The sequence below is a fragment of the Gekko japonicus genome, unplaced genomic scaffold (genome assembly GCF_001447785.1).
Source record: "Gekko japonicus isolate JY-2015 unplaced genomic scaffold, Gekko_japonicus_V1.1 scaffold2698, whole genome shotgun sequence".
NCBI lineage: Eukaryota > Metazoa > Chordata > Lepidosauria > Squamata > Gekkonidae > Gekko > Gekko japonicus.
The window spans coordinates 80,699-95,853 of NW_015162558.1; the positions used below are offsets into that span (position 1 = coordinate 80,699).

The 15,155-nt window shown below is 49.0% G+C and overlaps 1 protein-coding gene across 1 annotated transcript in view; it reads right to left on the reverse strand.

Moving 5' to 3' along the window:
• Positions 1 to 2,445: 2,445 nt before the first annotated feature.
• LOC107106258 (integrin alpha-X-like) overlaps positions 2,446 to 15,155 on the reverse strand; it is a 40,257-nt gene continuing 27,547 nt past the window's right edge. Inside the window, exons 18-30 of the mRNA XM_015406376.1 lie at positions 14,463 to 14,594; positions 13,527 to 13,600; positions 11,604 to 11,745; positions 10,059 to 10,169; positions 7,966 to 8,048; positions 7,797 to 7,880; positions 6,333 to 6,405; positions 6,118 to 6,225; positions 4,712 to 4,786; positions 4,452 to 4,571; positions 3,351 to 3,449; positions 2,767 to 2,877; positions 2,446 to 2,679 (exon numbers count right to left, since the gene is read on the reverse strand). Of these exons, the coding sequence (XP_015261862.1) occupies positions 2,566 to 2,679; positions 2,767 to 2,877; positions 3,351 to 3,449; positions 4,452 to 4,571; positions 4,712 to 4,786; positions 6,118 to 6,225; positions 6,333 to 6,405; positions 7,797 to 7,880; positions 7,966 to 8,048; positions 10,059 to 10,169; positions 11,604 to 11,745; positions 13,527 to 13,600; positions 14,463 to 14,594 (1,326 nt within the window). The 3' untranslated portion in view covers positions 2,446 to 2,565. The remainder of the gene's footprint in view (positions 2,680 to 2,766; positions 2,878 to 3,350; positions 3,450 to 4,451; positions 4,572 to 4,711; positions 4,787 to 6,117; positions 6,226 to 6,332; positions 6,406 to 7,796; positions 7,881 to 7,965; positions 8,049 to 10,058; positions 10,170 to 11,603; positions 11,746 to 13,526; positions 13,601 to 14,462; positions 14,595 to 15,155) is intronic.

Below are 15,155 nucleotides of genomic sequence, written 5' to 3' on the forward strand. Positions count from 1 at the left end.
TATCCTCCTCGCCACTTAGGGAGCTTTCTGCTACAGGAGCCAGTCTTTGCCTATAAGTCTCTGCTGCAGTACTGTCCTCAGGAGCCTGTAATTCCACATGCTCCTGGCTGGCAGGTGCCTCCTCAGGGTCATCAGCAGAGGCAGGCATGACAGGTGCTTGATGGGAGGAGTGACTGACAGTCGTCTCCCAGGCCTTGGGCTCATGGTCCCCAGAGAATCCTTGCAGAAAGAGGAAGGTGGGTCCCCTTGGACCTCTACGTAAAGCAAAGTCTTGCCAAACGAGCTTGTGGAGCGGGAACTTACAGGCGGCAAGAAGATGTCAACAGAACCCTGAATCACATCCCTTTGAATTTATGGAAGTCCACTGCTGAATTCACTATGGCACAACTTCCTCTGTTTTGAAACGGTGCTTCCAGATACTTGCAACTAATCCATTATCTACACACACACACCAGCTGCCCTGCCAGAAATCAATCAACCTTGTGGCCGTGGCCATCCATGCATTCAGATAATCCATCTGCTAAAAGGCCATTAAAGAGTCTGACATTCTGCCTTCAAGGGCTCAGGGAAGGATCACTTTGCACAGCGGGAGGAAGGGGGGGGGACACCTGATTTTTTTTGCATTCAGCAAGGAATTCCACTGCTGTGCTTTAGCAGCGTCAGGATGCAACCAGTGTTCCCTCTAAGCTGAGTTAGTTTGAGCTAGCTCACATTTTTTTAGTCTGCAGCTCACACATTTTTGTCTCAGCTCAGGAAGGATGGCCCCAGAGCAAACTAGGTTATGCAGTAGCCAAATTGCTTGCTCACAACTTTAATGCCGGTAGCTCACAAAGTAGAATTTTTGCTCACAAGTCTCCACAGCTTAGAGGGAACATTGGATGCAACACTAGGTTTGTGTCAGGGCCCTGCAAATTGTGGACAAAACGAGAAATAAGGGAAGAAACCTGCAAGGATCCTCCATTCAATGCAGGCCTTATGGATTTAATAATTTCTAGCTATGATCCTACAGGCAATCAAACCTCTGTCTTTTTGACACCGCTCACAAACATAAACAACTCTTCCCCATTAGCTCTTTCCTGCAAGTTTAGGATATTAGGAACAAGAAAAAGAAAGGGCGTCACAGAAGACACAATGAAGCCAAATCACACACCAGCTACAAGGTTCTTGGGACAAGAACCAGGGCTGAATGAGGCATGAGGATAGCAGCCACATTTGCCATTCATGTTTCCGCTCTGTTCACATATGTGCTGTGATTTTGTGTAATGTTAACATCAAAAGGGACACGAGGGAGACGGGGGCTTAAAACGAGGCAGGCAGCAGAGGAATTTTAAATTTACAGGTATCAAAACCACAATATCAATGTTCCCTCTAAGCTGTGGAGTCTTGTGAGCAAAAATTCTACTTTGTGAGTGACCGGCATGAAAGTTGTGAGCAAGCGATTCGGCTGCTGCATAAATCAGTCCTCTCTGGAGCCATCCTTCCTGAGATCAGACAAAAAAGTGTGATCTGGAAGCTAAGAAACTATGAGCTAGCTCACACTAACTCAGCTTAGAGGGAACACTGGTTACAGTCAATAGACTTTGCCCTCCCCCCACCCATACCATTTCCATGGAGGTCCTAGGATTGGTGCCCCTCCCTGCGGCACACTGGAAGTGAGCTGAGCTGGGAATCTGGAAGAGGTGAGGAGGGAGGAGGATGTATTTCGTTCCTCTCACAGCATGCCCTTTGCCCCCTTCTACATGTGAACAGTGAAGTGAGCAAAGAAACATGGCTTCTTCTGCCACTGCTCAGGGAGTCTCCGTGTCCTTCAGGTGGTAAACATCTGTGTGCATGTGGTACAAACACAACTCAATATTCCTCCTTACAAAAAACAACGAGAAAAACTCTCTATACAGACAACAAGCCCACCAGGGAGAGAGGCAGAAGGCTTGGCTAGAACTCTTCTGTCTAACCTTCGAAATGGAGGTTTTGTTTTGGTATGAAGGAATATTCAGACAAGCACCCGCAGCTGGAAATAGTACAGCCCCTGAACCCAGGTTTACCACTTTGAGGAGAAGCTGTCCTCCTTTTGAACCCAAGTCTTGCTAGTAACGAGAGAGAGAGAAAAATTAGTAAGTTGGTCTACTGCTGTGCTTCTCCCTCACGTTCTTTCAAAGGACAGAACATTTCTGACTGGAGAAAATCTTCAAACAAACCCTAAACCTTGCCTCCCTTTTAGGTCGTGTAGTCTAAGCATGACTATATTGCATGCATGGGGTTTTTTCCTAGTGGTGTAACTCTGCTCAAGGAGACAGGACTTGGTGTCTCACTGGTTTGTTTCAGAAAACACTCGTGAAGCAGGAAACAGGCATTTGATTTTTTTTAACCCAAGAAATCTCGCTTTATTAAATTATTCTATTGGCTCCTAACCCCCTCTCCCATCATCCCCTCCCCACCCTGGTCTTCTTTTCACGAGTCTTTCCTCCCAGTCTGCCTTGTTCTTATCCACCTGCCCCGTCCTTGTCTCAAAACCCCCAAGAATCCTGGCTCTCGGGCTCCTCCCGATTCCACCATCCTCTTCCCCTCTCAGGAGTTAGTCGATGCCTGGGCTGCCGGTGGGGCCGCTTGTTCCACAGGTGCACCTTGTCCAGCAGGGGCCTCACCCGTTTGGGGCATGCGGTTGCGCTTGAAGAATCCAAACTGGATAGAGGAGAGAGAAAGGCAGGGTTCAGGCAAAGAAAGAAATCTACGGGAGTCTATCTGGCGGTGAAAACAAGAGGGCTGTACCTTGTACAAGACGGCCACTAGAACGGCTAAGAGCACAAGGCCTCCAATGCTGCTGCCGACGATGATAGGAATGGGGTTGAATGGCGAAATTATCTCAATTTCTGTGGTGATCTGTCAGAAGAGAAACGGGACAAGGAGTCATCCTTGCCTCTCAGCTGCCACCCTCTCTAAGCCCTCAGGATAAGCCAGCGTGTCAGGCTGCCCATTGTATGAGGAGAAATAAACTCTTCCCGCAGGATGTCATTTCTAAGAATGGGCCACAAGCCTGACTGGATTTTCTACCCTCAGTGACCCTCAAGCTCTTCTCTCTAATCCCATATTTGGGGAAGCTGATAATGGTAAGGAAAGAGTACTCCACATGTACTCAGAGATACTCTTTAATACTAATTCAGATGCTCCAGGACATCAAAGACATACAGCCACCTCGGTGGTCCTGATGAGGGCAGAAAGTTGGGGTATAAATTTTGTAAATAAATTTTGTGTGTGTGTGACAGGAAGACCAAATTGCGTGCTAGACTGCAATTTCAGTATTTCCCTGACAAGATTTGCACCATAGTTCTCAGGAATTCTGCCCTCCAAGTTACCTGGCTGTAATGAAATTCCTCTGGCTGATTCTGGAAAAATCTAGACTCATCTATCACCACTGATGCCTCACTGCGAAGATGGAGCTTCTGAGACTGCAGCTGTAGGATTGACAGAAAAATTAAATGTAGGGTACAAAAGGTACATCTGCTATTCAGATTGTCCTCAGAACAATTCAAAGATACTCTTTATTATTCCTTATATTAAGGAAATGTTGCTGAATCTAACAGAGATGTCCCACATTTACAAGATATGAGGGGATTAGATAGATTCATGGAGGATAGGTCTATCAATGGCCACTAGCCATGGTAACTGAGGGGAACCTCCACATTCAGAGGCACTAAATCTCTGAATCCCAAAGCCAGGAGGCAACATCAGGGGAAAGTCTTGGCCTCTATTCCCTGCTGTTGGCATTCCAGAGGAACTGGTTGCCTGCTGTGTGAGACAGGATGCTGGACTAGATGGACCACTGGTCTGATGCAGCAGGGCTCCTCTTCTGTTGTTATACAGATGGAAAAGAAAAGTGATATAGTAAGGGAGAAAGGGATGGAGAAAAATGAAGCCGATGACTAGATGTGTGAAGTTGATTTCATTTTTTTAAAATCTATTAACATTATTTATAGTCTGCCTTTCTCACTGAAACTCAAAACATATTACACAGTGTAAGTCCATACAATCAATGGCATGGGACATCCAATAAATAAGGCAATAGGGTTTGAACTGTGGACATTTAAAGAGAAGCAGAAATCTGATATGGAGATGAGACAATGGTGAAGGGGCACACTTACAGCAAGAGACAGTACAGGGTTAGTATAGTCTATAGCCCCTTATCCTATCAAAGCATCTTTCTGAACCATTTGTTTACCAGCCCTATTACCTGCCTAAAAGAGTCAAAGCAAAGAGTGGCACAGGAACAGAAGACAGACTTCTGAACAGGAGGATTTTTGATTGTTTAATTTTCACTAGACATGAAGCCTGGCTGATTATGTGTTCTGGGGGACGACTCAAGCACTTCTTCACTATTCCAGCTAAGCCTGTTGAAAAGTATTCCGCAACGGGTCTGCGGCATTACTCCCTTTTCACCTGAAGAGGGCACCACCTACCTTGGAATCACTTTGAGGTCTGAAAAACTCCCCAGAAAAATTGAACCGGATGGACTCTTGGGAGAGACTGGCAATCAGGCACCGGACCCGGGTGCAGGCGGAAGCCCCCAGGCACCCTCTCTGTCCAAAGGCAAAAGGACAAGGGCATTTGTTAGTCACCTTTGCTGCCTCCGAGTTACAGCCACATCGCAGTCCTCGGCATGGGAGGATCTTGTCGAAATGGCTCCCCCCCTGCCCCACAGGCGGCTGCGTTTACTCACTGGGATGGGTTCCTTGGAGTTCTGCACATTTGCCATCTGGAAGGTGACCGGATGCGTGCACACGGACTGGCTCTTCTAGAAGACAACAGGGGGTCGTCATTCTGCCTGCATGCTGAGCACGGGGAATTTAGTCCTCCACCTTACAAGCCGCTCCCCACAACCCCCACAGTCCTTGACTTTCTATTCACCCGCGGATCAAACGGGGAGGGAAGGTGGCGTGGCACAGCCAGACCTCATCAGATCTCAGAAGCGAAGCAGGGTCAGTACCACGGTGGTCAGACCCCCAGCTGGGGAGGGGGTTCCCCCGATTTCGGGGGCTGCCCCTGGCCAGCAGGGGGAGGCCCACCCATGAACAGCCCCCTCTCGTGTCGATGTTGTCCGCGTGATGATGTCCCGTGGAAGGGACGTCATCACGCCTGGCACATGAGCGGCCTAGAGCTTTGACCACTGGGTTCTGACCAAAATGCTAGAGCGTCGCTGTGCAACGTGCCCGGCATGATAACGTCCCTTCTGTGGGACATCATCACACCGACATCTACCTCCCACTCCCCACCGGCCCGGGTAGGTAGACCTGGCAACCCTCGTCAGTACAGTTGGAAGTGGAGGACTGGACGCTGTCCCCTGCCCTCAGCCTCCAGACTACACGGCAAGAGACTCAGATAGCTAGACAGTGTGATTAAGCTTCCTTCCTGTGTTTATTCTTCTGCCACTGTCCCTCTGAAGTAGACTGACAGATCTCAAGCGTCTCCTTTCCTTCCATTTCATCCTCTCCCACAACACACTTCTCCTTGCACACACCAAGAGGGAGGACGCACTGTCTCCATCTTAGTATCCTATCCCTCAGCTTTCCCATCTAGAATGCAGTTCCCAAATAAATAGACTTTTATTCGTCTGAAAGGTGGCTCTGTGTAACTTTGTGACTAAGCTTGGATACCTGGTGCAAAGATGCTCCTGTGTGTGTAGCTTTAATGCACTCTGCTAAACTAACTGTACTAACTATATCAGCTCTCCCAATAAGTACTTGGATGGACCACCAAGGAAGGCCTCTGCAGAGGAAGGCGATGGCAAACCACCTCTTCTCTTCTCACTTGCCGAACAGACCCTTGCTGGCGATGTGTAGCTTTAATGCACTCTGCTAAACTAGCTCTGGGAACTGTACTAACTATACCAGCTCTCCCAATAAGCACTTGGATGGGAGACCACCAGGGAAGGCTCTGCAGAGGAAGGCGATGGCAAACCACCCCTTCTCTTCTCACTTGCCGAATAGACCCTTGCTGGAGAAACTATAAGTCAGCTGCAACTTGATGGGCACTTGTGTGTGTACAGATCAAATGCAGCGATCCCTTTTCTCAGCCACTCAAAAGCATCCAGATATCCTGACGCGTAGGCCCTCCTCTTCTACTCACCACTCCACTGTGGATCAGGGTTACGTTCCAGAAAAATCCCACTGAAGTCCGCAGTGGGAAATCGAAGGTCACGTTGACCAGGATGGGGCGTTGGTCTAAATTCCTGACCTACCGGAACAGGAGTGGACGGACGGCATGAATGGGGATAAGTGAGGGGCGGGGATGGTTTGTGTGTGTGTTGGGGGGGAGACGGGTAAAAGGAGCCAATACCTTACCTCATAGCTGTGGGAGATAATCTTTGGCTCTAACCTCCCAGTAGAGAAATTTAGGTATGTTGTGGACTCCAGCCTGGTGGAAGAGATACGGGAAAGGAATTCAGGCAGGCGCAAGTCCCACGGTGCCACAGTCCCAAGTCGCTTTCACACGGAGGTTTTGTCCCACATTCTGCCACCAACAGCAGTATTTTTTTTAAAAAAAAAATTGCTTCCACAGGACAATGTTGTGCCCTCCTCCTCCTCCTCCTCCTCCTCCTTCCGGGTTTCCCTCGCAGAGTGTTTTCCCGGTCATGCTCTGGTGCAGTCTTTCTGGGGAAGATCATTCTCGGGGGGGGCGCGCTCGCGGGGGGGGGGGGGGGGAGCTCTGTTGTGAAACTTGGGCCTATCCACATTAAGTAACGTGACTTTCACAACAGTGCCAACAGCCGTCTCCACCAGGCGGTTGGCAAAGGCAGAAGCACCAGGGGGAGAGGCTCGAGCTCCTTCTCCCTGCCTGCTTTGTTCACAAGCAGAAAAGAGCCAGCCTCTGTGTCTCTGTGTGGCAACCAAAACGGCGATTGCATCCAAATGGAAAGCGGATAAAGCCCCATCTCGCGCATGTTGGCTGAATAAAGTGTGGGATCAATTGATAATGGAAAAAATAACAGATCGTCTTCGTCATTCAGAACTTTATCCTAAGCCGTCTACTTTTGCGGAAAAAATGGCTACCTTTCATGGAATATCTATTCGCCTCAGATCTGTGACCACACAATCACATATATCTAAGCATACTAAGCCAATAACTGGTTTCATTTCATTACACGCACAATGCCTACATATATTAAAGTGCATGAATAAGAGAAACTCTGGTCCACAGTCATCTTACTACCGAATCTAGTTAAATATTCCATGCAACTGTTGTTATGCTAGCTGAACTTGTTATCTTGTTCATATGTAATAACATTAGGTTTTTTTATTATTAAGACAACTCTAGCAGTAATCATAGATGACACTTTGTATGTAAAGTTATTGAAATCTGTTTTACTGTTAAAAACCAATAAAAAGACTTTAAAAGAAAAAAAGAAAACTCCCCTCACACGTCTGATGCAAAGTCCTCATGTTGTTCCCCAATGAACATGAGGACTTCATAAAGACATAGAGAAGCCCTGAGCTATGACCACTGCTCCCTCTAAGCTGTGGAGTCTTGTGAGCAAAAATTCTACTCTGTGAGCTACTGGCATTAAAGTTGTGAGCGAGCGATTTGCTCTGGAGCCCTCCTTCTTCCTGAGCGAAGACAAAAAATGTGTGAGCCAGAGGCTAAACAACTGTGAGATAGCTCGCACTAACTCAACTCAGAGGGAACACTGGCTATGACCCCTCCCCCAGAAAGGTGTATACCTCTCTGAATTATTTCATGACCATCCTGGGGAAACGGGTACTTAGAGAGGGGAAGATTGAGATGGCAGAAAATACAAAGAACCATACCCCTTCACAATGACGTTGACAGGATGCAGCACGGGGAGCCACTCCGTGGCCTCGTTGTCATCCAGCGTGTCATTCTCGTTCTTACTGGAAGGCAGAGAGGTAGACCAAAATTAGGGCTGGGGAATCGGGAGCCAGAGGGACAGACGGACAAGCTGGAGGCCACCCCTACCTCTGGGCTCGGACAGTGAGGGAAACAGACTTCTCATCCCAGGAGTCATTTCTGGAGGCTCGGAAGGAAAGCCGGAGGAAGGCCTGAAGGGAATAGGGACATTGGAAAAGGTTGAGGTGGGAACACAGAGGCTGATTTCGCACTAGAGCTGCCTCGATGTTGCGCCACCGTTTGCCCCGATACTATTGGTCAATTTCACACCCGAAGCTGTGGGGCTGCATTTTGACTCGCGGCTTCGCCCGATTTCCCCCGCAGTTACCTGATCCTGTTTTTTGAGGATCACGAGGACTCTTTTGTTTAGGAAAAAGCCACACTGGCCCACACAAAATCTAGAATAAGATACAAAATCTTGTACAGTTTTTTGCATCATTTGGGGTAGACCCTAATTAAAAGTATCATGTGGACTGTGTACCTTTTCCTGTCCACATTCACATCTCTTTTCAAAAGAGAAAAGTAGGTTTCTGCTCTCAGCTGCAATTTCGGAGGCCACTCAATTAACAGATGACCCCGTGTGTATCAACTCCCTCTGGGCCCAAGGAATCGTTCCTGTTTCCTTGAATTTTAAAAAGGGGCTGTAGAATTTCCTTTGACCTTTTGGATTTCACTTTAGAGGGCTTATTGTTTGTATTGATTGGTATGCAGTTGCAGTTTTAGTGTTTGTACAGTTTTGGTTTTATACCCTTTTGAGAAGATGCTGGGAAAATGCCAGGTAAGTGTTCTGAAAAATCAGATAGAGCCTCCACAGAACATCCAGACGGCTTTGCTCTGATGCTAAAAACTGCCCTCTCTTCACCATCCCCACCAATGCTCCCTCCAAGCTGTGGAGCATCCCCACCAATGCTCCCTCCTGGCATTAAAGTTGTGAGGGAGCGATTTGGCTACTGCATAAGTTAGTTTGCTCTGGAGCCATCCTTCCTGAGAAACTGCGAGGTAGCTCACACTAACTCAGCTTAGAGGGAACACTGATCCCCACCCTTCTGAGCTCTCGCCCGACTCCTGAGATTTCAGTGTCACCAGGGCTGGAAGCATGGTTTGTAAAAATGAAAGCCAACCATCTCTTGTGATGCTCCTTTCTGTTTTGCAGACAACTGGGGCCCACAAACAGCTCTGGCTATCGAGCTTCTCTTTACCTCCTACTGTCATTCAGGGGCAGTCTTAGCCACAGGGCATCGGGGGCAGCTGCCCTAGTGGGGCCTGGGCTGAGGGCCTGTGGCTCTGCCCCCCGGCAGAGGGAGAAAGAAAAGGAATAGTCAGCGGTGGCTATCATAAGAACATAAGAGATGCCAATGTTGGATCAGGCCAAAGGCCCATCCAGTCCAACACTCTGTATCACACAGTGACCAGAAATACCAGTGCCATCAGGAGGTCCACCAGTGGGGCCAGGGCATTAGAAGCCCTCCCACTGTTAACCCCCCCCCCCCAAGCACCAAGAAGACAGAGCATCACTTGCCCCAGAGCCCCTATCTATACCTTGTGGCTAATAGCCACTGATGGACCTCTGCTCCATATGCTTATCCAATTCCCTTTTGAAGCCGTCCATGCTTCTAGCCGCCACCACTTCCTGTGGCAGTGAATTCCAAGGGTTAATCACTCTTTGGGTGAAGAAGTACTACCTCTTATCCGTTCTAACCCGACCGCTCAGCAATTTCATGGAGTGCCCACGAGTTCTTGTATTGTGAGAAAGGGAGAAAAGTACCTCTTTCTCTACCTGCTCTTTCCCATGCATAATCTTATAAACCTCGATCATGTCACCCCTCAGTCTTCGTTTCTCCAAGCTAAAGAGCCCTAAGCGCCTTAACCTTTCCTCATAGGGAAAGTGTTCTAACCCTTTTATCATTCGAGTTGCCCTTTTCTGCACTTTTTCCAAAGCTACAATATCCTTTGCACAGTGTGAAGGCTGCTCCTTGCTTGATACTGAAGCGACAGGCAGCCCAGGAGGTGGCGGCGGCGGCGGCGGCAGTGATTCTGGGGCCCCATTCTGAGGGCCTCTGAATGACTACAACTGCCCCTGCTTTCGTTCTGTCACTCATAGCCAAACACTTTCATTTCACGCACACACTCATTTCCCTGTCCCCTCACTTCCATTTGTCTACCTGCGTGCTTTCCTTGAGATCCCGTGGGCTGAAACGGCAGGCACTGTGGCGGACGGACGTGTTGCTTTGGGATCCGTGCATTTCACAAAAAGGGGACAGACGCCAGGTCGACTGCAAGGGGGAGAAGGGGATATGGAGGCATTGAAATAGATCAAACGGCAAATGGATTGCAGACGACGAATGGAGCTGTTTGTTTATCCTGAAGTAGCAAAAATGACACAGCAGGCTAGAGGCTTAAAAGTAGGTTATTCCCCCCCCCCCCCACTCCAGTAGTGAATGGTTGGCTGGGAAACTCAACAACAAGAGAAAGTACCGGCCGGCAGAGCAGGCTTCTATGGCAAGAGCTGCTGGGAAATGTTGAAACCTCCGGCTCTGATGGCTCACACAGATCAGAATAAAACAGTTTCCAGGTTTGTGCAGCCTCAGTTTGCCTGGGGCCATGCAGGGAAAGTAAGAAGGGGTTTAACTCTTCAATCTCTCTTGGTTTCACCATTCAAAACCAGACTGCCTGCTTTGTCAGTAACATTATAAGGGGGAAAATATATGTTCTTAAAGGACCTTGCTTTTTGTTGTGTAAATTAGCAGAGAGTAATTAAGCGGAAGAATGTATGTTTAGCTTTAAAAGGATAAACTTTACTAAAGAAAAATTAGAGAAGGGATACATGAGAAGAAAACGAAATAGTCTATCTGACTAGCTACAACTTAATGAGTTACTGGTTATTACATGATGGATTCTCTGTTCTGATCTGAGAACAAAGGGAGGAAGACCCCCCCACACACATACATGCAAAGTCACAGGTAGCATCACCAACATATCTATCAGCAAATAGGCAGGCTAAAGGTCACTTCATTATGAATGAGACCTCCCTTTCTAGTTCTACTCGAACTAAGATTTAGCACATATAAACAAACAGGTTAACTCTTTCACGGCTGAAGAAATTGAACTTGCAAACTCCAACACTTTTCCATTTTAAAATGCTAATGGCAGAGCTGGGTTCTCCAACACAAATACACTTGGGCTGTTTCCTAGAATTGCCAGGCTGAGTCTGGCAACTGGTGAGAGGGCTGGGGCTATGCAAGTGCTGGTGCACATGATGTTGGCTATGTGTCTAGGTCACTTCTGGACAAAACCAAGAAGTGGCAAAAGGTAGCTCGAGGAATCACCAGAAACCATTGAGTTTCCAGCAGTTCCTAGAGCTACCCTGCTCTGAGCAGCGGTGGGCCATAGGGAAGTCTACTGCTTTCCCAAACCTCCAAGAAAGGACACAAGGACCTGTATTTTTTTTTCTTCTGTGGGAGCTGAACAGAAAAACACCCCAAAGGGAAGGGTTGAGTAGCCATTTCCCCCTTTTAATATTGCAGTTTCATGTAGCAGCTTTTCATTTAAAAAAATCACAGGGACTGCAGTTAGCATATAGTTTGAGCCTGTGTTACTGAAATGACACACCAACACCAACCCCACAAGCCCTCTGTTGTCTTCCTGGAACCCCCAGACCTCCAGTCTCTCTCAGTCCTCCTCCTCTCTGTGTCCCTCCCCCAACTCACCTGAAGAACCGAAGCTCCCTGGAAAGACAAAATAGGGGGGTAGTAGAAGGAAAGGCCTGCCTCATAGGCCGTCTCACCCGCATTTTCCAGTTTCACAGTTAAGTTCAGTATGAAACTGGGAGTCAGTTTGAGACCCTTTGACCTGAAATTCAGAGACAGAAACATCTGCTCAGATCGAAGAAACCAACTTTTTTTGGGGGGGAGGGGATTCTCGCAAGTCCTTTTATTTTCCCCTCCCCTCCCCTCCCCACTTTGTGATCCCAGTATCCCAGGAGTTGCAAGAAATGGGTTCCAACACACTCGGCCTTCCTATGGACATGACCTGGGCCTGGTTGTCCTTCCAAGCAGTCTAACCGGGCCTGTGGAGAGCTGCCTGAGGAAGTGGCTCACCCGGCTCCCACACTTGTGTACCAGGTGGGCTGAAGGAAGTGGACAGAGTATGTGGCCCAAGAGGAGCATCCCTTGCACAGTGGATCGCCGGGGCACAACTCTCAGGTTGTGCCCCAGAGATGGCACTGAACGCACAAGGCAAGAGGATCGCCCCCAGCATGTTCGGTGACCCTGACAGGCCTGCTTCCGGGCTTCATATCAGCGGAGAGCCGACCGAGCTGGTGTGGTGTAATGATGAAAGTGCAGGACACAGTTCAAACCTTCCACTCTGCCACAAGGCTGACTGGGTGATCTTGGGCCAGTCACACACCCACTCAGGCTAACCTACCACAGAGCCCACAGGGTTGCTAACTGTCTGGAGAGAAAACTTGTTCTCCCTTTAACAGAGGTTTAAGGTAAAGGTAAAGGTCCCCTTGCTCGAAAGCCAGTCAAGTCCGACTCTAGGGTTGCGGTGCTCATCTCCGTTTCAAAGCCGAAGAGCCAGTACTGTCCGAAGACGTTTCTGTGGTCATGTGGCCGGCATGACTAAACACCAAGGCGCACGGAACGCTGTTACCTTCCCACTGAAGTGGTACCTATTTATCTACTTGCAATTTCTTGCTTTCAAACTGCTAGGTTGGCAGGAGCTGGAACTAGAGACGGGAGCTCACTCCGTCATGCGGCAACCTGGATCTTGAACCGCTGAACTACCGACCTTCCACGGCCTGCAGTTCAGCATCTTAACCACTTGCGCTACCGCAGCTCCTTAAACAGAGGTTTAATGGGGTATTATTTACCAGCTGATGTTATTTACCTCCATACCCTCAAAAGCCTCAGCTGCTAGGCTTCCCAGACCCCCGGCTGGGGCAGGGGTTTCCCCGATTTTGGGGGCTCTAATCTGCCCCACCCCTAAACAGCCCCCTCTCATGTCATCATCATCAGCGTGATGACATCACACAGAAGTAATGTCATCATGCCCGGCACGTCACGCAGCTGCCCTCTAACATTTTGGCCAAAACTCTATGGTAACCACAGAGTTCTGACCAAAATGCTAGAGCGTCGCCACGTGACATGCCCGGCGTGATGATGTCACTTCCTAGGCTTGCAAAGTCCTCCGGGGGGGCGGGGAAACCCCTGCCCTAGAGGCCCGTTCCCAGCGGATCGGGCCCCGGGGGGAAACCCACCCCCAAAGCACAGCCGGGCGCAGCCGCATCACTTACGGGTGACGGGCTCGCAAGCTCGCGCGCTCCCGGAGGAAACCGGGAGTCCCCCACTGTGGATTAATTAGAACTTGGCAACCCTATCACTTCTGCATGATGTCATTGCACAGTGACATCGCCCCACTCTCCCCACTCCCGGAAGGCTCCCTTCCACCCCCTGCCGGACGGGTAAGTAGACCTGGCAACCCTATCAGCTGCCTATTTCCTCTTTCAAAGGGACAGGATATTTTTCTCCAGGCCTGTCAGCAACTCTACTCAAAGGGTTGTTGGGAAGATAAAAATGGAGGAAGGGAGATCAGCGTGTGCCTTGGGATGCACAGAAGTTGCTGCTTACCCAGAAAAGTTAAAAGAGATCCGAAGATCAGACGTACAAACGTCATCTGAGCCACAGTTCTGTTGGAAAGGAACCTGCGAGGCAGGGGAGAGAAGGGACAGCATGGGAAGAGATCTCTTAAAAAGGTAAAGGTAAAGGTTCCCTTGCTCGAAAGCCAGTCGAATCTGACTCTAGGGTTGCGCTGCTCATCTCCGTTTCAAAGCCGAAGAGCCAGCGCTGTCCGAAGACGTTTCCGTGGGCATGTGGCCGGCATAACTAAACACCAAGGCGCACGGAACGCTGTTCGCTTCCCACCGAAGTGGTACCTATTTATCTCCTTGCAATTTCTTGCTTTCGAACTGCTAGGTTGGCAGGAGCTGGAACTAGAGACGGGAGCTCACTCCGTCATGCGTCACACTCGGGTCTCGAACTGCTGAACTACTGACCTTCCACAGCCTGCAGTTCAGCGTCTTAACCACTTGAGCCACCGCAGCTCCTCCGTTAGGAACTGGTTATTTTAGGCTTGCCAGTCTCCAGGTGGGGGCTTGGAGATCTCCCGGAATTACAACTGATCTTCAGACAACAGAGACCAGTCCCTCTACAGAAAAAGGGCTGTTTTGGAGGATGGACTTTATAGCATTGTACCTTGCTGCGATCCCTCCCCAAACCCCACCCTTCCCCCCAAAAAAAACCCAGTCTCCAGGTATTTCCTCCCCCAGAACTGGCAACCCTAGTTATTAGCCCCAGGAATCACCCAGGAAGCCGTTCCTAAGAGCCAATGTGGTGCCGTGTATTGGGCAAGGCCTCTGGAGACCCCACTTGAAATCTCCAACCAGCTGGGAAGCTCACTGTGTGACCTCGGGCTAGTCACTGTGAAGATGACATGAGGCAGGAGGGAACCATGAATACTGGCCTGAGCGCCTTGAAGAAAGCACAGGGTAAACAGTAGACGAATACCTCAAGCGTGGTGGACAAGTTGGTCCCGGGTTCAAGGACGGGTCGTAGGTTCCTGGAAGCGGTATCTGGTTCTTCTGCAACCGAGAACTTTGCTTTCAGCACTACTGGAGAGACAGTATCATCCAAGCAGAGCTGGGAGACAGTAAAAAGTATTTTATAGAGCACACGTTTTTTGCCCAAATCAAAATTTTCTCTCAAGGGTATACTCCAGTGCCATGAGCTATTGCATAGCAATGCTTCTAAATACTGTGAACTTCCATAAAGCACTGGCCTACCTAACAGGTATGTCCTTTATCTACATTACAAAATGACATTCATTTTATATGACTTTAACCGTCATGGTTTTCCCCAAAGAAATGCAGAAATCTGAGGTTCCTGAGGTGCTGAGAATTCTTGTAGGGGTTACTAACTCTCTCCCCAGACAGAATTGCAATTCCCAGCCGGATTCCTTGGATCAGGGCTTTTTTTGTAGAAAAAGCCCAGCAGAGGCCACACCCCTGACAGCACCACTCATTAGCATATCAGGCCGCACCCACATGTTACCAGAAGTGTGGTATTCCAGCCACACCAACCTTTTGCTTCTTATTCTGTTTACCTTGTTTGTTGTCAAAACCCTGGGCTTTTTTTTGTAGCAGGAACTTCTTTGCATGTTAGGCCACACACCCCTAATGTAGCCAGTCCTAATGCGTTTCT